General features: G+C 46.7%; 1 protein-coding gene across 8 annotated transcripts in view; it reads right to left on the bottom strand.

The window, feature by feature from the left end:
• Nucleotides 1-651: 651 nt before the first annotated feature.
• Nucleotides 652-25,872, bottom strand: part of MYT1 (myelin transcription factor 1) — a 56,414-nt gene continuing 31,193 nt past the window's right edge. For 3 of the 8 annotated variants that reach the window (XM_015296625.4, XM_015296630.4, XM_015296629.4), the window contains exons 7-23: nt 24,611-25,483; nt 23,868-24,002; nt 22,359-22,449; nt 21,371-21,484; nt 19,814-20,028; nt 17,107-17,312; nt 16,222-16,491; nt 15,660-15,814; nt 13,929-13,991; nt 13,634-13,702; nt 10,993-11,055; nt 10,334-10,417; nt 6,967-7,188; nt 6,103-6,194; nt 5,204-5,307; nt 4,981-5,124; nt 652-3,377 (exon numbers count right to left, since the gene is read on the bottom strand). In XM_015296625.4, the coding sequence (XP_015152111.1) occupies nt 3,237-3,377; nt 4,981-5,124; nt 5,204-5,307; nt 6,103-6,194; nt 6,967-7,188; nt 10,334-10,417; nt 10,993-11,055; nt 13,634-13,702; nt 13,929-13,991; nt 15,660-15,814; nt 16,222-16,491; nt 17,107-17,312; nt 19,814-20,028; nt 21,371-21,484; nt 22,359-22,449; nt 23,868-24,002; nt 24,611-25,483 (3,041 nt within the window). In that variant the 3' untranslated portion in view covers nt 652-3,236. The remainder of the gene's footprint in view (nt 3,378-4,980; nt 5,125-5,203; nt 5,308-6,102; nt 6,195-6,966; nt 7,189-10,333; nt 10,418-10,992; nt 11,056-13,633; nt 13,703-13,928; nt 13,992-15,659; nt 15,815-16,221; nt 16,492-17,106; nt 17,313-19,813; nt 20,029-21,370; nt 21,485-22,358; nt 22,450-23,867; nt 24,003-24,610; nt 25,484-25,872) is intronic. The other 5 variants (XM_015296627.4, XM_040650958.2, XM_015296628.4 and 2 more) reach the window with 4 other exon arrangements.

The following is a 25,872-nucleotide window of genomic DNA, read 5'->3' on the forward strand; positions in this document are numbered from 1 at the left end:
GGCCACCTCCTCCTCCATGACCTGCAGCACTTGTGCCACCCCCAGGGACACCAGAAGTTTCAGCCCCATTAATAAGAGAAATTAATTTCTCAGTGACAGATCTACATACAATTCCCATTTAACCCATCTCCCTCAGCTCCAAATGACCTCCGTGTGAGTTACCTTATTTCACCTTGGAAGCTCCAGTTCTAGCAAAGCTAAACCAAAATTGCGGTGGCTTCAGAATGCCATCTCCAGCAAAGCGAGCGGTGATGAATTCCCTCCATTGCTGCAGCTTCAGAAGAAAATACGTCCTGCAGTGGAGAAGCTCTGCAATTTGAGCAGGACGACCTGAGAGCATTGCAGCCGGGAAAACAGACGTGAGGGAATCATAGGATCATTAAGGTTGCAAAAGACCTGTAAGACCACCAAGTCCAACCGCCAACCCATCCCCACCATGCCCGCTAAACCCAGTCAGAAAAAGAACGACTTCCCAGCATCTTTCCCAGCAAAACCTCCAAGATTAATGCTTGTAATTGTTTTAGTAACTCCAGAAGGTGAAAGCACGCGTGCTGCCCTGCCAATGGCAGCTCCTTGCTTAGCACCATAGCTCCGCGGGGGACACGTTGGGGACGTTGGCAGCAGCTCGAAGAAAGACCATAGGAACTAAAGTCACAAACAGAACTGGGTTTTATTATGAAACAACCCTGCCAGTACATAAGGAAGTTCTGTCTGCAAAATACATTTCCTGAGGAAAGTAGATCACAGTATTGGTTTTCACAGAATAACATGTAGCCTGCTATAACTTTCAATCGACTCTTTATTATTTAAATATTAACAGTATTCCTTCACATAAACAAGTACTCCGTCATCACGTAACCGACACACAAACAACAAAATAAATATACAACAAGAGAGCACAGTTCATTTCCCACCCCCCGACCCCCGACCCCCCCCCCCCCCGACTTAAATATTAAATAAATAATAAATACAGCATTCTCATTGCCTGTTATCAGTGCCTGAAACCATAGGAACGAAAAAGAAAAGAAGAACTGACCACGTCTCTCTCCCCCTGGCGCCCCATCCCCGGCAAAAAAACAAAGCAAAAAATTATCAAAAAGTCTCAGTTATAAAATATCTTTAAAAAAATTCCCATCCTTAAAAGAATAAATAACAAAATATATAAAAAATAACTTGGTTGCATCAAAATTACAAGTAGGAGTTGTAGGTAGCGGTTTCTCTCTTTCTTTTTTTTCTTCTTTTTTTTATTTATTTTTTTGGGAATGTCCTTTTTTATGGTCAAAAGTTTTAATTTTTAAACTTTTTTTTTTTTTTGCTTCTTTTATCTTCATTTTTTTTTTCTTTCAATGGTGCGGAGTCCAGTTTTAAAGTAAGTATAAAATTAATAAATAAAAAAGTTAAATAAATAGCAAAAGTGAACAGAAGGTGTTGTAAATATAAATTACATACATCTTGCCGAAATTAAATAATTTACAGGATAATTAAACTAACTACTTCTTTTTTCTTTTTTTTTTTTTCCTCTCTTTCTTCCAGGAAGTGCAATTTCTCTACTTTTAAATACTAAGTGAATTGCAGTCACAATCAATTTGGACTCTATTTACATGTTAAGAACATCGTGTTTTTAACACCTCAAATTATTGTTATATCTTTTTTTTTTTTTCCCTTTCTTTTGTATTTTTGCACTTGGAATGGGTTCTAAAATGGGTGAACTCGTGGAGCCTGATCCTGCAAATGGCTCAGCATGGCACGTCCCAGCAGGAACCAACCCGCGCCACGCTGCGCTCAATGCCTGCTGTAGTCAATGGGAAGCTCCCCACTGACCTCTCCAAATCACGGATTACACCCTAAATATCCGCAGAATTGGGCTCAAAATGACACCACAGCTTTGCCTTTAGCATTGGCCACCCAAATCCTCCCCACCGCCTCCAGGAGCCATGCAGGGAGTGAACACACCCATGTCGGGACCCCAAAGGGGTTTCTCCCCTTCATTATCTTGGGTCAACTCTTCGCTCCCCCAGGTGGTTTGCGTGTCCCGAGCTTACAGAATGCTTCTTTGGAAGAATATCCAATACCTGAATGCCTTTTTTTGTTGTTTTTTTTTTTCCTCCAGAATGGTGCTTGTGCTGTGATTTTGCACAAACAATAGAACACCAAACCAAGAAAACCCATCGCTATGTGGATACCTGCAAGAAATCAACCACTGATTTATGTTAGGTAAGCACTTTGCTGGCCATCAATTAACATCTCTTTTTGTTGGTTTTTTTTGTTTGTTTGTTTGCTTGTTTCTTTTTTAGTTCATCGCAATCTCAAACGTTCTCTGGCATTGATGTATGATCTCTGGACTGGCAGTACTGCGCCACTGTAAGGATGATCACAATAATGAAAAGAACCAGAACTGTCATCAAACAGACTTCCAAAAAATCATAAACACCGGACCATGACACATTAAGAATTCTTCTGTATGAAATATCTGGTATTGGCCTATTCATAATAGCTATTCTCATATTTAAGACAGACAAAGGAATACTGTAGTTGCAAACTCCAAAAGCTTCCCTGAGAACCTTTTTTCCATTGCGCTTTCCACTGGAGATCCAGAACTGCTCTTCAGATTTCTTTCAGAAAATAAAAATAAGCTACTTTATAATACTCAAGAGTTCCCATGCCCAGTGGATATCTGAAAACCTGGGGTTGGGAGGCCCAGCACAGGTTCAGATTTACAGGTAGCTTGCAGCTCCAGCACTTATAGCAACATATAACATAATTCATGGGTGAGTAGGTAATCTGGACATACGACCATAGACAACATGAGGGTTTAAGCCAGTCATACGCTAGTCTTGGATCAGACAAAACCCTGTTCTTGTAACGTTTTAACCCTTGGATCAAGTCTGCAAAAGCGTGGCAACCCATGAGAGACGCCTGCTCTTCACCAGCTGCCAAGCCCTACAGCCCATGGAGAATTTGACCTTCCATCCTGGTCTACCTCGTGGTCCAGGTAGAAAAATCCCACTTTTCTCAAGAAGGTCCAAAGTTAAGTAAACGAGAACACTGAGTTCGATCAGTTCCACGTCTCAGAAATGGCCTCTTGGTTACATTTTGGTCCTTGTGTGTGTTTTTTTGTTTTGTTTTGCTTTTTGTTTTTCATTCATTAAACAAGTTTTATAACTTGTAAACCTGAATACTTGGAGGGAAAGTTCCATCTTACAGTCCGCTCGCCCACCCATCCCCATCGCCGGGCACTAAACTTGGATGCCCTTGACGGCTTGCTTGATGCTCTCCAGCAGGTCCTTGTTCTCTGGGTTCTGGTAGCACTCCTGGTTGGTGTACATGTCAGTCAGCGTGTTCACGTACGCATCAAAGTTCTGCTCACTAATGGGCTCCTGCAGTCAGAAAAGCCAAACAGAAGCGTTAGTAGTAGAGCGGGGAGAGAATCATAGAGTGGCTTTGATTGGAAGAGACCTTAAAGATCATCTAGCTCCAATGCCTTGCTGTGGGCTGGTTGTCTCCCACCAGATCAGGCTGCCCAGGTCCCCATCTAACCTGGCCTTGATTGCCTCCGGGGATGGGGCATCCACAGCTTCTCTGGGCAGCCTGTGCCAGTGCCTCACCACTCTCTGAGATGTTTCTTTGCAATTAATTGTACCAACAGCCAAAGGTCTCAACATTGGAGGTTCTTCGTGCATGGTGTTGTACATAAAGAGTCTCACTGCGCAACCCTGATCCTGCAAAATCTTCACTGTTTGCATGAGTTTATGCATTGGCCACATGGAACTATCAACAGCATGAGGTTAAGCATATGCAGGCACTGTGACTGGAGGGTAGACTGAGGCATAGAAATGAAAGGTTGGAGGACAAGAGGAGGCAGGGAGTGCTGGAGCATCATGGGGGGAATGAAAGGCGAGGGTAGGGCAGGAGCCAGCACCTCAGGCTCAGGTCTGCACTCTGCTTTGGAGGAGCACCATTGAAACCAAGCAAACATCTATCTCGGAGTTAGCAGGGAAAAAGGAAACAAGGAGGAAGAAGAAAAAGCCCGGGATAAAATGAGCATACAAGTCTCATGGCTCTTGTTTAATCAGAGTTGCCTGAAACCTTGAAAAAATATTTGCTGAACAATTTATTTGACCTTTATGCGTCAAATACTTCACAAAAAAAAGCACTCAGTGAGCCGTTTTGTGCCAGTCAAGCAGCTGGGTGAATAGTGTCCAAAACTGCTCTGCTGGAGCATGGCATATCTCCAACCAGCCTGAATTTAAATACCAGCCCCGATGAAAAGGATTCCCAAAAAAATGATGGCAGAAAAAAGAGAAATCAAAAGCTTGTTCCTCTTGATCATCGTGATGGTTGCTATTACTTGTAAGAGGACAGCTTCCCAACCAGCACGCAGCCCCCCTCCACACACCTGTTTTTGACAACAGTAATTACATTCCTGGGAATAGAGAGAAGGTAATTAATAGCCTTTTGTGGTTTTACTATTTTAATGCAGCCTTTTCATTTTGCAGTAACTCTATGGTAACATGCTGTGGGCTGTTAGACCTTGTTAAATTAAACAAAATACACTCTCTTTAAGAATGCTATTCTTTGGCTGCCAGCTATTGAAAACTGAATTGAAACTACCTGCATAATAATGGGAGCTGTAAGATCTTTCTGACGTTGAAATCCAATCCCTCCTGATCTCCGCTTGTGCTGCCTTAGCCTAAAAGGCACTGGGTGCCCTTGATAAAGTTTCCTATTTTGTGATAATGCTCCCAGATGTAATGAGACAGAATAATAGATACAAAGGGAGATCAGCAGAAAACGACAACAAAAGGGAGATACAATGCAAGCTCCGAGATAAGGCAAAGCACTGATTTTATAAAGGACAGGTAGGTGCGTACAGAGAAATTCTCCCACTCTGTAATTGTATGTGAGCCTTATCGTGAGCCAGATCTTGCATGGCTCCCCTGATCGCACCAACTGGGGCTGAGCACTGCCCAACTTTCTTACCATGTGCGGAAGGCGGATATTGGCAAGACTTTGGATTAGAGCCTGGCTCAACCCTGAGAGCTCCAGGAACAGGGCTTCGTTTTGCTCCTCTATGATCTTGTTTTCCTCCTCAATGTTCTTCAGGTTCTTCTCCATGCTGGAGATCTGCAGAGCGAAGAACACGTGGGGTTACAACCCATCAGCGCTCTACTGGGAGCTCGGGCACATGTCCAAAGGCACAAACCTGCGACTGGAGCTTCACCATGGCTGCCTCCATCTCCGAGTTGGACTCGTTCAACTCACTGATCTCCTTGTTCAGCTGCTTGATCTCCTCATCGTTCTCTAGAACTGTGGGAGGGAAAGCAGCAGGTGGTCAGCCTCTGCTTTTGGGTAAGCATCGCAGCTCACCAAGTCCTCGCCTTTGCTTTCACATCCTCAATAGAGAATGCACATCTTGCTCTCTCTTTAATGTTTGCTTTTTTATAAAAAAAAAAAAAAACTATAATCATACTTTATAGGTCAGTGTGTAAATGCAAAAGTGAACGAGAGCCCAACAGTTGGAGTCCAGTGCATTCATGTGCCCTGCAAGGTTGATCACTCTGATAACTCAAGTTTGCTCTGTTTGGTCTCAAGTTGGGAAGGCATCATAAGAAAAATGAAAGCATATCTCCATCAGAAGTTACAGTGCTAATAAAATAAGGGAACATTTCTAGAAAAGCACAGGTTTTTTTTATCTTCCAAACTACGTAAGTATTCAGGTAAAATGTGTGAACCTTGTCAAATATCAAAATCTCTCAGCAATAGCACTAGAAATGCAAAGTGCCATCACTAACGCGACCCCAGATCCAGAAATATCTTTGGGATTAGAAGTCCTAGAATAGATGAAATAGATAGATGAAAATAACTGAATGACTGAAAGGGATTTGTGAAAATGCCAGAGAATATCTGAGGAAAAAAAAAATAATAAAACCAACACTCAAATTTCAGCGCTATTTCACTATTACAATACACAGGCAATCCAAAAAATGGGTGCTTGTAGCACAGGATTCGCTAGTAGATCCAAAGATTTCAGTCTGTGAAGAGATGCCAGTGGGCTCAATACCCCCAACACATGTGCCAGACGAAAAGAGTGAAAATCCTTACCATCACTGGTCTTGAACTTTGTGTTGAGAATTTCATCCCCTGAGAGTTTTCCTTTCTTCCCAGCAAAAGTAGCTCTTGGGCACCCTGACAAACTGAAAAACAAGTAAAAATGGGTTTCATAAACTCTCTGTATTTATAGGTGCTTATGTTCCCAACAAGAGCGCGTACCATTCGGTGGAGTTCATGCTGTGAGACAGTTCTTCTAAAAGCTTTTTATGGTGCAGAGGAAATTGCTTTATGAATAATGCCACAAAGGTCCTCATTTATAAAGCAAGAGCAATTTTCTCTGAGCAAAGATTAAAAAAGAAAAAGTGTTATTTTCTAAAAGAGAGGGCATGACAGGCGAGGAAGGTGAAATGAGTCTGGATGGATTGGGCATCAAACCTCCATTTTGGCTGCTGAAGGACTGCTCTGGCGTGCTAATGGAAGGACACTACATTATTGCTTTTCATGATTTTGTCCAATTCACATTGCACTACTGCAAAGTTAAAACATCTAAGTGTTTTTATCCCATGCAGAAAACACAGCCCTTAGAGCAACCTGACTGAGGGCAGCATTAAAAGCACCGGTTACCGAGCTTTCATCGAGAGTGGAATGGTGCTCAGAGTAGATTCACTCCGAAACTGTCACACTCAGGATGATCCCAAGGTTGAACATTAGGAAAAAACTTCTCTGAAAGAGCAGCGATGCCTTGGCACAGCCTGCCCAGGGAGGTGGTGGGGTCACCAACCCTGGAGATGCTCAAGCAGTGTGGAGAAGTGGCACTGAGGGATGTGGTTAGAGGGCATGTTGGTGATGGGTCAATGGTTGGGCTTGGTGATCCTGAAGGTCTTTTCCGACCTTAATGACTCTGTCTTTATTTACCTCCTGTGTGTGAGGAAGCTTCCATTGGCATGGCCGGAGCCATCGCAGCCTGGGGTAGGGCAGGTTGGGCCTTCGTTTTTCAGTGATTTCCAGGAAAATGAGGAGCCATTGAGGGATCCTTCCTTCTGCCTTCGGGCGGCCAGGGGGCAGCCTGATGCACTGCGGTGGGAGGCATATTTACCACTGATGTGCCCAAGCCCAACGCAGCCAGGAACCGGACACCTGGGCACAAGGAATACAAGAAATTATAGAAGAGAAGTGAAAAGGGATGGAAGGATATTAGGGACAAACGAGAAAGAGGAAGGCAGGAAAGCAAGCGTTCATACTTGGGGATGTCATTCAGACTTCAGGCTGGAAAAAACGGATGCTCAGAGGAGATTATGTTGCTGACTACAACTCCCTGAAAGTAGACTGCAGAGAGGCGGGGGTCAGCCTCTGTGACCAGGTAACAGCAACAGGATGAGAGGTGATGGCCTCACGTTGCACCAGAGGAGGTCCGGACTGTGTATTAGGAAACGTTCCTTCTCTGGAAGAACAGTGATGCATTGGCACAAACTGCCCAGGGAGGTGGTGGGATCACTGTCCCCAGGGGTATTCAAGATCTGTGGAGATGTGGCACTGAGGGACGTGGTCAGTAGGCACGGTGGGGTGGGCTGGGGTTGGTCTTGGGAGTCTTAGAGATCTTCCATTCTTAATGGTTCTATGACTTTGTGTGGTGGATGCTTCACTGATGGAGGTCACATCACTTTGCATCAGCTGGGGCACCTCCTTGCATAGGTTTTAAGAGTTCATGGGACTCATTGGTCTCTATACTTTATTCTTGTGGCTAGAGATTATGAATGGCAATGAAACAAAAGCAGTGAGCTCTGTCACAGCTGGGGCTCAGCCCTGGGCAGGGGGACTGAGAGCAGCAGAGAGGGGCTGAGCTGCTCAGTGCCATCCCACACCCACCGGTGCTGTGGGGTAGGAGCTGCATGGTGCACAAGGAGAAGTGCTTTCAAGTCAAAAACCAGCAGGCAGAGATAGAGATATTTAGTTACTTCTAACAAATATATCTAATGGTAAAAACCCCTCAGGGAGTAGAAGTGCTGTTTTTACAGCAATGGATATGGGAAGCAGATGGGAAATTAAGAGCTACACCATTCCCCTAAAAAGAACCAAAGACAACCAGCGGGCATCACACCACTGCCACGCTCACAGCAAAAGACCCAAAAAGCAGCTGACATGATGTCCCCACACCTTAAGACAGACGGTAAATAGCTGTGGTTTTGGGGATCCTGGCAGCACCCCAGGGATGATCCACTTGCACCAAACACATTGGCAGTGAACCGCGTGCTCATGGTTGGGCAGCAGCAGGAATTGCTGCCCATCCCATGCGTCCAGTGCCAACTGGGGCCAGGGAAATGGTGCTGGAGGTGTTGGGGCAGTGCTGACACGAGCAGTGTTAATTGGCATGCCTCACTTGCTAACTCCCCACCTAATGGCACGCTGACTGAATTTGGCCATTCAGCAGAGCCTTGACTGTCTATTACGATTTCTGCTGCGTCTTGCACTCGTTTAAAGATGCTAGTCAATTATAAATACAGTTAAAAGTTTATTACTCAAGGGAGGTTACCCTATAAAAAGGTAAGAAATGGCAAATATAACCCCTTGTCCTCCGCTTGAAAGCAATCAGGGACTTTGAGTTACCCCAGCAAAATATCCATTGAGCCGCTCCTGGAAACTGCAAGCTCTGTTTCACCACAGCAACGATTCCCTTCATTGTTTATATTTCGTGCAAAAAGGAGCTGACAGCAGAAGGGGGAGCTGCACACCCATTATTTTCCCAAGATAATTTGAAAAATGCTGATCTCGATTTTAATCAGCTGCAAATGCAGCACAATTCACTTATAATATCCCTGCCAGCAGGATCCTCGGTAAATTCATAACATCATTGCTTTTGTATGATCATGAGCAAATTACTGAATCCTCAGGAGGAAAAGGAGAGGAAAAAATGAAAGAGAGAGAGAGAGAAACAAACCCCAGCATTTAGCATGCAGCCATTATGGCCCAACCGTTCCATATTTTACACTGTTAATTTAACTTTCATTGTTAAAAAAATAAACCAGAGCCTTATTGTGCAAAACAGCTGGCTCGGACATTTTTAATTTTTTTTATATTTTTATTATTATTATTTAACAGAAGCAGCAGCAGCACTTGATCAATTAGGGAAGCACGGATGCCTCTGCTTGGTGCCTGGGCTAGGCTGAAGGTTGAGGTGCTCTGTTCCACCACATCTATATCAAACTGCTGGAAGGATGAGCAGCAAAACAATGGGGACTGAATGACATTCTCCTTGGTGGCAACGTGCAAAACTCAGATGGGTTCCAAGTGCCCCTCGGAGCAGAGGAATGGATTTGGAGGCAAAGCTCCTCAATGCATCCTTGCAGGGATGTGCACAGTGCACACCTTGCTGCTGGAGACAAAGCACCAGCTTGCTATTCAGCAAAGGAATTGTTGCACTGAGTAATTTTGCACATCTCAGAGGGGCTGCTGCTTATTCTGGGACTAGCAGAGGACTACGGGCTGCAGGGGGTGCTTTCAGTCCTCGTGCATCCCTCTGCAAGCATAGGAGCAAAGCCACAGCAAGGCCACTGAGGTCGTTCTGGGATCCAGCAATCCCATCCCTAGTGATGCTCCAGCACATTCCTTCCCCCCATTAGCTTTCAAAAATCAAGGACAGCCCCAGGTACTGGGAAGAACACTGGTTTTGTGGGAAGCATTCTTGTGCAAGCACCAGCTGCACTGTAGCAAGCAAACCCTGTAAGAGCCCCTTTGCACTGAGAAGTGATCTCTTTCAAAGCAGAAGGAGCCGCTTGGTGCATTCTCAACCATCAGTGCAAAAGCCCAACAGCCAACAGTTGCACAGCTGCACTCACTGCTTTTCCTTTCCTTTACTGTGTCACAAAATAGCATTGCAACACCACCAGCAATACAGGACTATCTGAGTCCAAAAGGTTTTGGTTTTTTTTCCTGCAGATTCTCAACTAGGTCGCTTAATTTTTAATAAACTCCGCTAACTCCTGCTAATTATCACACAGTTCATTTAGCTCGGAAGATTTCCTTCCTGGAGACAGAGGAGTGAGAACAGAGCAGATGGCTCAAATATCATCCGCTTCTCAAAGCTCCTTTCTCCAGCTCGGAATATTCAGCAGTAGCCAAGGCTGTACAAAGCACGTTTTATGCGGGGCAACCACACCCTGACCCTACCTGTGCCAGCACCCCTCGTGTGCCCGTTGCCACCCTGAAAGCCTCCAGCATTTTCACCCCACTGCGGGTTTTTACCCTCGTTTACAACACCGGTGATTTTCTCTTCGTCCACACTTACTTCATCAGCTCCGGGTCTTCTTTATCATCCTTGGTCGGGGTTATCTTGATCCCACTTTTCTTGGCACGAGGGCAGCCTGACAGACTGTGTTTGAAAAGAGAAGAAAGGGCTGTCTGACTGGCACGGCCCCCACCTCATCAGCTTCCCCCGAATTTCGCACGCGGTTTTGATCTCTCTCGTTTTGCAGCTTCACATCACGAGGAGAAGTCGGGAGAAAAAAATATGTGTATTTGAGGAGATGGACAGTAATTAACGGTGTCTAGATAAGAAGATATCTGCTAACAGCCTGCAATGTTTAATGGAATTGTTGAAACAGAAGGCTCAGATCTCCGCTATTAATGCTATAAAGTGATAATAGAAGTCATAAATAGGTAGCGTTATTAACAGGAACATTGCATCAGCTAAAATCTGACCCTTTGTCTTTTATTCTATTGAAGGGAGCTTCTAATCAGAGGCTGGAAACATCAAAAAAAGGAAAAAAGTCAGATTAAAGAGATGAAAATAGGCTTCAGTTGTCAGTAACATTAATGTTTTATTCAGAACTTTACAACTCTGCCCACTGCAGGGAGAGGGAAAAAAAAAGAAGACAGAAAAAAAGAAAAAAAAAGGGGAAAAAAAAACACAAAGTAAAGAGAAAATAATTTAAGAGAAGATCTTACCTTCTGTGTGATGCATAATTTCCTGTTATGTGACCAGAGCCGTCACAGCCAGGAGTAGGGCACCTGCAGAGGAAAGGAGGCTGCGGTGAGCTGGGGGGCACACACAGAGCAGGGCTGCACCAAAGCAGGGTTCCTCCCTGCCCCTTCTCCCTCCACAGGAACAGCAGGAATAGCCACAGCACTGCTGTTCCTGTGCTGATAGGTGTGGGCATCAGAGGTGAGGAGTGGGGAGGGATGCGAATCCTCGACTTGTCCCCACCTTGAAGAGCAATGATAATAAGGGAGGCAAGAAAAGGCTTCCAGGCCCATCTTCTCGAGAAAGATGTAGGAAGATGATCAATGCCATCCTGTGCCATTGGACTGGATATGAGCACAGGCAAAATACCCCAGTAATATCCTACAACCACAGACAGCCTGGCCACAGAGGTGTCTCCCCCAAGGTCACTTTGGATCTGTGTTATATGGGGCAGCAAAGCTCACTGGGGGCACCCCAGGAGGGACCTCAGAGCCCCAAACTCACCAGTGCCAGAAAGCAACAAAGGAAAAAGAAAAACAAGGTGACCATAACCTCACTGTGACACTGTGGGTTAGGTTCGGGGGCTCTGAAGGGGACTTCAGGTCCCTTCCCATCCATTGCATCCACGATCATGGGTTTGGAAGTAAGCATCCAGTGCTCGGCAACGTGAATGAAGGCCAAGCCTGGAAGAATGCTTCTGTGATCACACAGCCCTGCACAAAAGCTTGCGCACCGCAGAGAGGGAGCAAGGATAATAATGGTGCGAGCTGAGCACCGCATCATTATGGCCACGGAAGTAAGGAAGGTGAGGGGCTCTGAAGTGCCACAAGCACAAAGACCCGCTCCAAACACTGCAGGTGAGGCATAAAAGTTGTCATGGGGACCAGAAAGAGAAGCAAGGAGCCCTCGCTGGGGCCACAGTGCCAGGCTGCCAATTAGCCAGCGCTGCTCGAGTCAAGCGCATGGAGCTGGAGCGGCGGGGGGGACTGAGCTGCTGCCTCGAGCTTGCAAAGGTCCCTTGCTTTCAGGGGGATGTTTTGTGCCCTAACTTTCTTGATCCCCACTTTTAAGGCTGCCTCTGCCTGGCTTGGCACCACTGGTTAGTAGATGCATGGATGCTCGGTGTCCCTGGGCATCGGGGAGCTGATGGGCAGTGGGGTGGCAGCACGGCAGCCTGCGAGGCCAGCGCATGTGGGAAAGGTGAAGTGCTCAATGCTTGACCCAGGCAACAGTACAAGGGGCTATGAGAGACTGCTCAGACCCAGGTCTGGTGCAGAAGCAGCAGGATAAAGAAAGAGAACAATACTTGGAAAGTAACACTGAGAAGCTTTGCTTTGGCCAGGAGTTGCCTGATTTATGTAGTATTTTGGTAGCAAAACACTACTATCACGTGCCTGAGGGCACAGGGGGATGCATCATTCTGGTCACCATTTCATTTTAGTGTCACCCATTGCATACAGGACACAGGACTTTGTCTATGCTAAGCCAGTGCCATGTGAAGCCCCCCGTGAGCTTTTGCTCTCAGTAGAAATCTACTCAGTTATGGTTATGAATATCTCACCATTGAAGTAATCCTAAATTTGGATTCAGCAAAGCAGGAAGCTAAGAGGAGAATCAGCCTACAAAGACAGGCTGTGTCTGTGGCAGAGATGTTGGAAAAACACTCACTTTTCCCCCAGAGATGTGGGTTGGCTGGAGAAGGCTCAGGTCCTCCCATTGATTTTAAATACAATTCCTATTAAGGCATTCTTTAGGGAAGGCAAACTAAGGGAGCAGTTGGGAAACTCCCCTGGGTAGCAAGGAAGCTCCTGAAAATGAGAAGCATTGGAAGTAGAGCTGGAAACAGGATTAGGAGAAACACATCTGAATGTCAATTACAAGGCTGGATTGCTCCTTTCTGGAGCAGAACTGGCAACAAAGACATTCAGGTGTCCATGAGCTTTTTGCTACCCATTAACAGACGTGCATACAGCTCTTCCCATTTACATCTGCTCCAGATCCTGCCTCACCAAGCACCGTGTGCTTGTTCCCACTGCCCCGCCAATTGTACTCCCATGGCAATGAATGGAAATCTCTGCCACTGGATCCCCAACAGCCTCTACAGCATAGCATAAAACTGTCATACTGTATTCTCTGAAAGGGTTGGCTTCTTTTTGCTATGCTTGGGCACTATTTCCCCACCTGTGCCTGTACCCAGCACCAAAGTGTGTGCCTTTACTATGGCTTTGGATTATTTGAGAGTCATACGAAAATGATGAATAGAAAGGGTGATGGCACAAATTTAGGGAACAGGAGCTGGGCAAAAGACATCAAATGAAAAATAAATTAGCTTATTTTTATCCAACGGAGCCCGCCAGGGGTCTGGGTTATTTCCGCGTAGCTCTGTGATACCCTCTCCCCAAAATACCCCTTCCCACATGCAACCATCTTCCCAACATGACAGCTGAGCTCCACCAGAGCTCCTCGCAGGCAGACTCTGATCAGTTTCGAAAGGAGAAGGGAGGGGATAAAAAAAGCAAAAGCAGAGCACAAAAGGGGAGCAGGGAAGGTAGAGAGAGGAACAAAAAAATAAGGGGGAGGGGGAGGAAAGCAAAAAAAGGAGTTCCAAGTTGAGCGCAAACATACTTGAGGTCAGCAGAGTGGGCAGCCATGAGGTTTCTGAGGCTCTTGTCAGCAAGAGGACAACCAGAAAGGCTGAAAGAGAAGAGATGGAATATCTGGATAAGCCAAAAAAAAAAAAAAGAAAAGTAAAGAAAAGAAAAGAAAAAAAAGAAAAAGAAAAAGGGCTGGGGAGTGGGGATGGAGAAGGGTAACAGAAGGTGGGGAGGAAACACAACCAAATCGTCGACATGGTCAAAAAATATACTAAAAACTAAAGTTGTATTTAGAGTTTGAACCATGGAAAAAAAGGTGAACCCACCTGCGGTGAGAGGCATAGTTTCCCGTGATGTGTCCACTGCCATCACAGCCTGGGGTAGGGCAACTGGGCAACAACAACAACACAGGTGTAAGTGCTGGAAAGGGATTAATTCACCGCACAATGCGAGTCCTCCTTGGTATCTGCAATGGAGTGTCCTTGCCTTTGGCCCCATTCACAGCCAAATACACTAGCTCCTTCCTTTTTTTGTTCCCAGAAGTTCATGATTCTTCACAATTTTAACAGAAAAACATGTGGTAAATGTGAAGAAAGTGTTTAAAATACTTGGGTTCTCAGTGCTGTTCCAGCAGCAGCGATGTATTGCTATTGGTACCCACTCTTTGCCAACGGGAGGGCTGAGAGATGGCACCTTCGCATCCCCACCAGGGACGACATAAGACACCAAGCATCAATCAGACACAGACAGCTCCTGGCTTAACTACACATCATTCGTTACAGCTCTCGGGCCAGAGAGGAGCAATGGTACTAAATGAGGAGAGACAGCTCAGGGTTGGCCATGACACCATTTATTTATTCCAGGGAAGAAATTTCTTGCCCTTCATAATGCAACTAAAGCACTGCAGGTCTTCAAGGTTCTACCTCAAGAATTGCTATTCACATCACTGCTGAGTTTCCAAAAAGCCTTGAGAGTTTTGCATAGGACAGCTGGTTTGTGCTTTGCTCATTTAGGAAAGCGGCTGCTTTTCCCCTGTGGACCTCCTCGTTGCCTGGCCACACTCTTCCATCAGCTTCCTGCTTGCGTAGCCAAGTAACGAGCAGCATTGTATAGGGCCAGCAAAATGAGGCTCATCACCTCTCCCCTGTTTAGCATATAGGAAGGTCAGGCTGCAGGAAAGAGGCCCAGGCATGGCAGATCCACTGGGAGGGGAGAACTCAGCACTACGGAATTCAGACTGATCCCAGCAGCCATGAGAGTGGGGACACATCCACACTGCAGCTCTAAGCACGGACCATGACTGTGGGGGATCAGCAGGGATGCAGAGCATCGTGTCATCTAATAAAGACCTGGGTCTATTTTCTCCCCATCCAAAGCCATGAATAAAGACAGGAGTTTAGATTAGACCTCTCCAAAGTATATAATGCAATGTAATGAATATAATGCAATAATAATGCAGCATGACAGCAGTCCTGTTGTAGCCAGAGTTCACATTTTGTGGCCCTGCGGTATCACGGTGATGGGACCCACTGCTCTATATTAATTACCCAACAAGCCTTGCCTTCCCAACGAGGCACTTGGAAGGCCAGTGCACTGGGAAGGTGCTGAGCTCCTTTGGATGCTCTTAGCTTCACAGCATCACTCAGCATCCCAAAACAAGAGGTCGGGACCTTGGAAAGGCTCCACCACTGTGCCAGAAAGACTCCTAGAGGAAAATACCATGGAGAACAGGCCCTGCAAAGGGGTTCACACAGCAGTAGCTGTGAATACAGAGAGCACAGAACTACTTAGGAACTGCCCTTCAGCATTGCAGAATCTCAAGAGCACAGGGGAATGGCTTTAGGATAAGGATAAGAAGTTGTATGAAGGCAGGGTTTCCCTTTAAGCTTTCATTTGAAGCCCTAAGATGAAATCAGAACAATCACAGCCAGAAAGGCACCTACACTTCTCATTTTTACAATGTATTTGTTGACAAATTTTGTCTGCTACCAGCCTGGCTGTCACTGAGGATGTGTTCTTATACACATTGGAAAAAGAGACAAGAAGGCAGGGCTTACGTGAGCAGCTCTTTCTTGATGTCCTTGGAGAGGAATTTAAGCTTGAAGTTAGTTAAGGTAACTTCCCCTGGATATTTTCGTTCTTCAAAGTTTTCCTCCGACACTTCTTGCTCATCAGCTTCCGAGGAGGCAAAAGAGTGGGCTGCGGGCTCTGACTGCAAGAGAACAGCCAGAAGTGGTTGCAGTGGTGCCCGTTATTGCTGAGCTGCAGTGGGAAAGGACCCCAGGTTCATCCCAGCTCAAAGTTAAGGCAGCACTGCCAGCACTCCTGAAGCCTGCAAGCACCTTGGTCCTCATCTGGAGATCAAACAGCCAGTGATGTCCCCTGTTTATAGGAGAAATGCTCAAAGTGTATCTGTACAGGGCTTACACTTGGCTTTACCAAGGTCTCACAGACGGACTGAGGCTTATCCCCAGCAGGACCTGCCTCCTCCTGCACCCCAGCCATGAGGCTAAGTGACAAAGTAGGGGTGCTGGGGGAAACAGGACAACAGTACAAGCAAATATGAAACTCATCCCTCCACTGAGATTTGTAACTTAAACATCCAGAGCCACTGCTCACCTCTTCTGGCTCTTCTTCCCGCTGACGGTTTGGTTTAGTGTAGTCAATGGGTCCGTCCCATTCGTCCTGGCGGGAGGTCTGGCTGGACTGGGGGGAGGTCATGGTGCTGCTCGTGGCACTGGTGCTGTTTTGGCGCTGGGACACATCTGGGGACTTCACGCTGGGACTACTGCTGCAGCTGCTGCTGCTGGGAAATGTGCTCTCCCGCTTGCGGTTCTTGTTCATACTCAAGTCCAGAGTCCCATTTTCATCCACCTCAATGTCCATGGACTGAAAAGTTGGAAATGTGCCCAATGTTAGCAGCTGCCAGAAATTCCCTAAGGGGATCCTTGCCCCCATATGTCAAGGGGAAGCTAGGGAGCAGCTTATTCATGTCCTGCCTTTTCTGCAGTCACTTAGAAGGAACTGAATGGGAAGGGATGCTCTTTGGTAAAGATTTTCAGAAACGTGTCATGCAAACACACCCCTCTCCTAAAAGCAATGAGGCATTTTGTCTCAGTTGCCTGAACACAGGCATCCAGAGCCATTTAAGATGTCCCACGGCATCCAAGACATCTCCCCAAGGCTGGGCATGGGACACAGGAGCTCAGGAAAACCCGTGCTCTCCTGATGCAACTGGGAAACCTAAAATGACATCAGATACTGAGCAGTGAGCAACTGAAACCCATCTTAGATGGATAATTTGAACTATGACACATCTCCTGAACATCCTAAGAGCCACAGTGACCTCCTCCATGTGGTACATCACCAAAAGCATGTCAGAAAGGAAGGGGCAATATGTGACAACGTGCTCCTTTCCTCTCTATTTAAAGGTGAAAATGAAAGGAGAGATAAAAAACAAAGGTATTTCTCCCATCTAAAGCTTCCAGTTCCAACCCCGCTCACCTTGCCGGGCGCCTCTTGCTGCTTGGTGCTGAGATTCTCCGGCATTTCCCAACAGCGCGTGGAGAGGTTGAGGATGGCGGTGGCAGCCATGTGAGCAGCCTCGGCGTCGTGGGAGTAGTCGAAGCCTGTGGAGGAAGATGAAGTGCTCTTCACGTAACTGCTGGAGGGGCTGTGGCTGGGGGAAGAGGCCTTTGGAAAAGGTTTGGCTGGAATAAAAAGAGAAGGAACAACAGAAAGCTAATGTAGGTCTGGCACGGGCAGAGCGAGGCGTTAAGTCAGTCTGATGAAGTGAACGTGTCAGCAGTTCCAGTGGCAAACTACGTTTATTACCAATCCAGGGGCTATTTTATTGCTAGGGAGGTGCTGGCTGTGGCCAGGATCTTGTGTGAAGGTTCTCAGTGGGAAAAGTCAATTCATTAAGTGGGTCTGCCATCAAGTCCCACAGAACTCAGCACTTTCCTTCATTAAAGCTACCCCTCAGTGGAAGGTGTCAAAGGAGAAAGCTCAGAGAAGCTTCCTGGCTCTCTGTCTGTTCATAACTTATCTGCAGAGATGACTTGCAGGAGATTTCTTGTAGCACATTTGAACACTTTAGGATAAAAAATTACATTTATAGCAAAACCACGGCCATGAAATATGAGCTTCTGATGATGACAGCAGTGAAATACGGATTTCCCGACAGCTGATGTGTCATTTAAATATGTCTGAAAGACAGGATTTACTGCTCCTCCGCACATGGTCACTACACCACCTCAGAGCTGTATATCACAGCACACAGCAGTGCTATCCGGGAGGTGCTACGGTCTCTTCATGCTCCATGGCTAATCCACAATAAAACTCGCCTAAGGTTAATCCACACTAAAACTTGAACCCGGGCCCATTTGTGAGGGCTGCGAGCCAGCTGGAGTCCCTCAGGGGTGAGCAGCTTCAGAGGGTGCAAACGGGATTGTCTGATTTTGAACCATCACAGGGCCAAATTCTGACTCAATCAGCAACATTTTACAACCCTTAATTCATTCCACTGTGCACGTTTTGGGGGGAAAACACGCAGCCCCTTCAGCAAGACTTGTATGGTTCATCCCAGTGGGGAGAAAGCTGCAGGACAAGCTTAGGAGAACAGAGTGACTTCATGATTGTTGCCACCAACCCAGAATATAAGGCATGATAAAATGCTAATCTCCCAAGGACCGCTCCCTTCCTCATTGTGTGCGTACATAATGTGTATTGACATTAATGGGAGTTACGCACACACATGCAGGGGAGTATAAATCCCCCTGGATGAAGATCTCTTTAAAATAAGTTCTCAGTGAAAGGAACAGATTTCCCTGCTATGATTGGCAATCATATTCATCTTGTCGCTTTGATTAACTCATTGGAAACCTGCCCGAATGGTTATTCTTGTGCAGGGCTGCTTGTTTTTCAGTCCTGTTTAATCCATGTCTTTACGGTGGGGTGCGGGTGTTTGCCAGCCCGATCCACAATATCCAGGATTGGGAGATGCCAATTTCAATTTCACACCGCAGACTCAGTGATGCTTTTCCATTTCGTAAGTATTTCTACCGCTAATAGACTCGCAATCAGCAAATTAGTAAAATAAGTGATGAGAAAAAATAGGAAGGATTATCCTAGTGGGTCTGCTGGAATTATTTTTGTCAGTACAATTACCCTGAAAATTCTTTGCTAATATTGCAAATAACACAATCTATTCAGCAAGAGAATCACTTGCTCTGGGAAACAAATTACTTTTCCATCAGACCTAACCCAGGATGACAGTGGCAGTTGTGCTCTCTGGCCTCCATCCAATTTCATTGTCTGATCCTTTACAGATTTAGTACTGTAATAAAGGCAGCTTCCATTGTAGTGCAACAACCAGGATGCTTTCAAGTACGAGCACTTTTTAGAGAGCAGCTGCATCAGGATTAAACAGGATTGTGGAAGTGGGATTAGCCAGACAGAAAGCCCTCTGGAGGCTGCTGACTTCTGCAAACCAAGCTCCTAAATCTTTATTTTTTTTCTTCCCCAGGAAGATACCTTCAGGAGCACATTTGGAGTCAGAGGGAGGGGGAAATTAAACACGGGTCTGACATAACCGGGCTGGGGCAGCCTGGCTCCTGGTACTGCTCTCCTGCTCCTGGGAACCCCAGACTCAACGGGTTCATTTGGCCATTGCATTTTCACCCGCCCTCCCATTGCCCAGCACTGTGAGCAGCACGAGGAGCTCAGTGCAGAGCAGGTAATCGATTGGGGAGCAGAACACAGTCGGGAAGACAAATGGGTGGAATGGGTCATACAGAAGATGGAAGAGTGGAAAACTATAATCCATTTAGCGAGATGAGAAAAGACAGATCAATAGATATGAACTGCAAAGCAGTGGGGACAGACTGAGGACAACTGTGTAACTTATCCCACCTACAGACGTGGCTCAGACTAATGTTCCCACTGCTCAGTGCGATTCTTCCCAAAGCTGAATCTCAGAATTGCAGGGGTTGGAAGGGACCTCAAGACATCACCGAGTCCAACCCCCAAACTCTCCACTCCAAGAGTGTCCCTCTCCCCACCGAAGATATATGTCATGAGGGCCCGTTTCTCCTCCCATTCGGACTCAGCCCCTGATCCCCAAAGTGATGCACCCGTCACCCCATGGCGTGTGGCATGCCAAGAATGGCAGAGAACACAAAACCCAGCCCCTTCCCTGTGCCCAACTTACATTTAAAGGCTTTAGGTGAGGTTTCGCTAGTCTGAATCTTTGGGGCAAGCATGCGTTTGCCAAAAACCTGAGCATCAAAACTTGCATAATCGAAGGTGACCTTGGAGTACTTCTCCAGCTCCTTGGCCAGGTTGGCCCGGGGGGTGGCTGGGACCATGTTGGGCCGGTAGCTTCCATACTGAGGGATCTCCAGCTGCTTCACAAAGCACATAGGCCTGAGGACAAAACAACGAGCACCAGTGATTTCTCTTTTCCTTGGGAGTCCACAGCAGGGGCTGTTGGGATGGAACTGATGAGACGGGGATGTGCAGCCGCCCAAGGGCTGCTAGAGAAGAGGTGACGATGACTTTTGCTCTCACTCAGCAAGTCTGCACCTGCTTTGGGTCTCTTAGTTTCCTTTTTCATTTCTTTCCCCCACCCTTTCAAACTTCTTTTTAAACCAAAAGCTAAGGTGTCCATCTCAGCAAAATATTCTTGCAGGTTGCTGCAGTGCGGCATCACGCTCAGGTGCCGCTCTCCTATGGGTGCCATGACAAAGGATAGCACATGAAGGTGCGGGGACTCAGTCTGGCTCTGATACCCCTGCAGATTTGCAGCAGCGATGAGCTCAATGCATGGCCACACCGAGCAAACCTCTCCCTGCCTGCATAGTCCCACTTCGAGCCCTGCGTCTGCTGGGTTGCCTATCATGAATCAATTTGTCTTGCATATAAATTGTATATAAATGGCCCATTGTTATTCTCCTTCCCGTGACCTCTTTCCACCAGCGAGTCCCTGGAGCGAGAGCTCCTTGGAGCATGGAGCGTCCTCGTGACGCGCCCAGAGCACGCTGTGCCCATCGTAAGCTCCGCTGCAAATAAATAAGTAATCACTCTAAATGGCCTTCCTTTGCAAAGCACCAAGCTCTGTGCACCGGGGTGTTCAGCAGTCCTGGGGAGCAAATAAATAAATTAATCACACCTCGGTGCCTCGGTGGGAGTGCTGCCATTCCTCTCCTCCTGCTCTCATTGCAAAATAACTAACCATATTACAATCCATCTGTAGCCTCGTGAATCACATTGGCTACGAAAGCAGGCATCTATCAGGGACATCCTTATTGCAAGACAGCCTTTTCTCCCAGGAAGAGAAAGATGGGCGAAATAACAAAATAGATGCGAGTGCTTTGGCAATGAGCATAGGCTAAGGAAAGAAAGCGGATGGACTTGCACGAAACGGCGATTGAGTGATTTATATCTAGCCTAAATCTCCTCCTCCCCCTCCCCAAGCCCACCCTACTTATAATGCTAATATAATAGCCATAATTCTCCTGCAGTTTGCTTTGCGGTGCTATCGGCACAAATGCCTTCTGCTGCACTGCTAAAACCCTTTGGCCTGTAGCCTCAGCATTAATTGATGCTACAGAAGCAATTCATTGTCCTCAGTGCCCTCCCTGGGATCATCAATTAAATATCTCCCCACCTTGGCGAGACCTATGATCATAATAACAGGACTCAGCAGTATCAGGATACAGCTGGAGCAAGCCGGCTGCTGCTGCGGTGCTGCTTCCCACCCACATACCTGAGGATCCGGTCAGAGTTGGAGCTGGGCTTTGAAGGATCACCAGACTGGGTTTGTTGCTTTTCGTGTGATTTGGCTAATTTTTCAGCAGCAGCAATGGGGCACCCAGATAAACTGTGAGTTAAAAGAAAAAGAGAAAAGAAAAGTAGAGTGTGAGGGATGTGCATGGAAGTCTTCACTTGCTCCAGAGACTCAGAGCTACACTGAGCCCATGAGAAAAATTCTTGCCTTTAAGGTTTTCCTTGTTGGCATTATCCTAATTTACCATCAGTCTTGGCCAGCAGCAAAGCAGCCAAACATCAATTGCCCAACCTGTCCCCTCCTGACCCCATCTGAGCTGAAGTCCATAGCAGCAGCATCTAAACTCTCACATCACTCTCCACTGCAGACTAACGGCAACCTAAATATTGTGGAAATCCCCAGAAATCCTTCAAACTGCCACACCACCAAACACAGACATCACTGGGCATGGGCACCCTCTGCTCCACATCTCTTCCTTGAGCCCCCTCTTGCACCCACAGCATTTCTTTGCCCCACTTCACAACCAGAAATCATAGAATTATAGATCATCTAGTCCAACTATCAACTCATCACCACCATACCACTAAACCATGTCACTCAGTACAACATCTACCCTCATTTTGAACACCCCCAGGGACAGCGACTCCACCCCTTCCCTGGGCAGGCTGTGTCAATGCCTGGCTACTCTTTCTAAGAACAAATTTTTCCTAACATCCAACCTGAAATCAATGCTCCATCCTGCTATCTTGTACTATTCTTTGCCTTATCATAGAACCATTTCCAATGGTTAAGAATAGAACCATTGGAAAAGACCATTACGGTCATCTAGTCCATTAAGACCATCCCTTCTTCACTCACTCTGCTTACAGCACCTCCAAACGTTAGAGCTGTCATGCAGGAATAAACCCTGTGACCCTGGGGCTGTGCCCTGCTGGCCCGGCCATTATGCAGCAATGGAAGATGGTACCTCCTGTGCGTATTGCGGTTGCTGTTGACGTGACCCTGTCCTGTGCAGCCTGGCGTGGGGCATTTCAACACGTTCTCATGCATCGCCAAGACTTCAGAGCAAGCAAGGCAAGGGAAGAAGGAGAGAGAAGCAAAACATGATAAAAATCAGAGGGAAAAAAAAGAAAAAAAAAAACACAAAAACCAACCCGAATCATCAAGTCTTGGCTTCCTAGAAATCAAGAAACGTGAGACCCTGCAACTAGAATCTGTCTGTGTGGAGAAAAGCAGATTTACAGGGCAGCATTGCTCAGGTCAGCGCTAGGTTAGCATCTCCGTGCATGGCCAGAGCTGCTTCCCTGTTTGCTGATTGCAATGCAGTTCCCCCAGCCAGTCCCCACTGCCCGCTGCTGTTTTGGAGCTAGGACTCCCAGTTTCAGGTAGTTTTAAGTGATTGAAGCCGTGTCTCCGCTTTTATCCTGAGGACTAGCCTCTGTTTGATTTTTGAACGTTTTAATCTTCAGGATTATTGCTTCCTGCAGTGCTGACCTTAGAAGTAAAGAAAATAATTTGATTTGCAAGCCTTTCTGAAGCACGCGCCTTGTGTTATTTATTTATTAATATTTTTTCTTGCATACGAGCCTGTGTGAAGATAGCTGTGCCTCCTCCTTGTTTCCTGCAGCTCTGTGTTTATGGCAGGTCTGCAACCTTTGAAATTACTGATAAGGAAGGACACCTTTTTCTTTTTCTTCTTTTTTTGGCCTATTATGCCATTATCATAAACATAAAACATTTCTTTTTATGTATACGCACAAGGAAAACTATTTAGGACGCCGGTAGAGAGGTAGAAATAAACTCTCCCTACGTATCTGTATATAAAAATCTGCTATGTTGATGATAAATATTTTCTGCAGGAGAGAAGGATCTCAGTACAGCGTGAATTTTACAGCAATGAGAGCAGAGGAAACTCAGCTGTCCTCCACATCCCAAGCACCTCCTCTCCTTTGCCATATGGCAACACCACCACGTTCGGACACCAGGAAAGAGCGCTTTCTCCTTCTCCCCAGTGTGACATCCCAAATAGAGAAAAACACAAGAAATTCAGCATAAAGATGAGAACTGTTCAGCACACCTCTGGAGGTGGACAGTCAATTTTGAAGCACCTTTGATTTTCAGGGAAGGGACCTCATTCTCCACAGGATGGTGCTAAAATCTTTAAGAAGGGTCTGACTTTCTTATCATCACCATAGCATTTCCCATTAAGATTGTTACCACGTTGGTGAGGAGAAGCATCCTAGAACAGTTCAAAAAATACCATGCCATGCCAGAGACTCAGTTACACCCCAAGAATTAATGTCAGACTTCTGCTGGGGTCTCAGCCATGACATTCCCACCATTTGGGACTACTTGAAGCGCCCATTGCCCTACAGCTGGCTCTACCCACCAGATGTGATATTCTCCCCTCAGAAATAAGGTTCCAGTCTAATTCAAGCAAGCTGTTATCCCACTGGGCACCCAACCATGTACTTACTCTCAGGGGGGATCCTGTCTTTGTGCGGACATCCAGAGAGGCTGCGGTGGTGAGGGTAGAGTCCTGTGACATGGCCAGTCCCATCGCAGCCAGGAGTTGGACATTTGATTTCTCGCTTCTCAGGTCTTGAGGGATCTAAGGGTTGTAGAGAAAGCACGGTGGTAAGCAAGTTAGCTGTTTTGGAAGGGAAAAGGCGGGAAGGTTTAGAACGCTTATTTGAAGAATTGCCCTGGATGCTTCCCACCACTCTTCTAGTCAATGAGGGAGATACCTTTGGGTTTGGAGACTTTTTTCAAAAGTGCAACTGTAACGCTGGAAACAAACTGGAAAAGCAATTTGAGCATCTACTGAGCTGGCACACGGAGTCACTCACCCTACCGAGCCTGTACCCAGCTGCACATCCAGCACATGCCAACCCCTCGCTGGCTGTGGCTGGACTCCTGCCCTTGCTCCAAAACCCATCTGGATTTTATACCAACCTTACGGTTCATACTAAGATTTTCAACGCCAATAGGCAATTTAACCACATGATTCCCCTGCTGAGACTCAAAGCCCTCCATCATTTTGCACATTTACTCTTGCCCTGTATCTATGTCCTCATTTCTCTAGGCATAAAGAATTTGTGGCTAAATTTGCTGCGTGTGCTGTGAACATTCCCAGCAGCCTACTTATCCTGAAGGTGAGCAGGTCTGCCCTGGGAACAGGAAGAACAACAGTCATGGAGGCTCATCCCCATACCCCACCTTTGCCATAGTAGCTCTTTCGGATGCTGTCCAGTGGTTTGCTCTGCTTCTCGTCGACCTGGAAGTGCTTTACGTGCTCTCCTGGCAGCCGGCTGGGCTCCCTCACAATTTTCACCTGCTCAGCTTTCAGTGCGATGGCTTGTTCCAGCAGCCCCAGGTTCCCCCTCGTCATCATGTCATACATTTCTGACTCGTCGGTCACCGCAGACTTCTGGGAGTGGGCGTCATCATCTTTGTCATCATCCGACCGGACCTCCACGATGACCGAGTACTCGGGCTTAGGGCTGAACTGCCCTTCACAGTGACTTTTCTGCGTGTCCTGAGAAGTGTGAGGAGCTTCTTCACAGATCACTTCGGGAGCCATTTCTTCCTCCTCCTCTTCTTCTTCTTCCTCCTCCTCCTCTTCTTCTTCCTCCTCCTCTTCCTCATCCTCATCTTCATCCTCATCTTCATCCTCCTCATCTTCTTCCTCTGCTTCAGTTTGCATGGCCTTCTGCAGCTTGCAGGACTCTTCGCAGTTCGTGTCGTCCTGGTGCTCCGGACACAACTCACTGCTGCGTTCACTAGTGACCTCGATGACTTCCTCCGCATCCTCAGTCTGGATGATAATCTCCTTGTCACACTCCTCCTCCACGATCTCCTCTCCCGCATCCTCATGGACCAGGTGCACAACGTTGGACGGCGGCTTGGACACCTGCAGCTCAGCTTCAGGCAGCTGCCCTTCGATGGCGAGGGTTTCCTCTGCTATTTGGCCTAGGTTTAGGAGAGAGTTGGCGATTATTTCTTGGTAGTTGCTATAGTTGGCCTTGCTGGGCCCAGACGTACTTGTTGCTGGTTTTTGCCCATAATGGGCTGATTTTGCTGGGCTTCTCTCTGAGAAGGTGGAGGGAAGAAGACAGAGGGAAGAAAGGAGGGAGGGAGAGAGGAAGGGAAGGAAGGAAGGAAGGAAGAAAAGCAAAAGGGAAAAAAAAAAGGCAAGTAATGATATACACTCAGAAACATCTTTGTCTTTTTTAAGCTTAATTGAAACTAGAGCCTTGCTGTTATGCAACTGGTGCAGCCTAATTTCTTGAACTGGGGAATGGCAGATAAAAAGTGGATTTCCTCATGAAAGCTTTTGTGGTGCTCAGATATGCACTGTTTCCCAGAACCTGACTATCATCAGCTATCTGTCCCGCGTTCCCAGTGCTCCCCAAACAGGGGATCTGCACTGTGGGGTGACGCCATGCCAGGACCCTGGTGGACATCTGGCTTGTTTGCTT

This window comes from Gallus gallus, chromosome 20 (genome assembly GCF_016699485.2).
Source record: "Gallus gallus isolate bGalGal1 chromosome 20, bGalGal1.mat.broiler.GRCg7b, whole genome shotgun sequence".
Taxonomy (NCBI): Eukaryota; Metazoa; Chordata; class Aves; order Galliformes; family Phasianidae; genus Gallus; species Gallus gallus.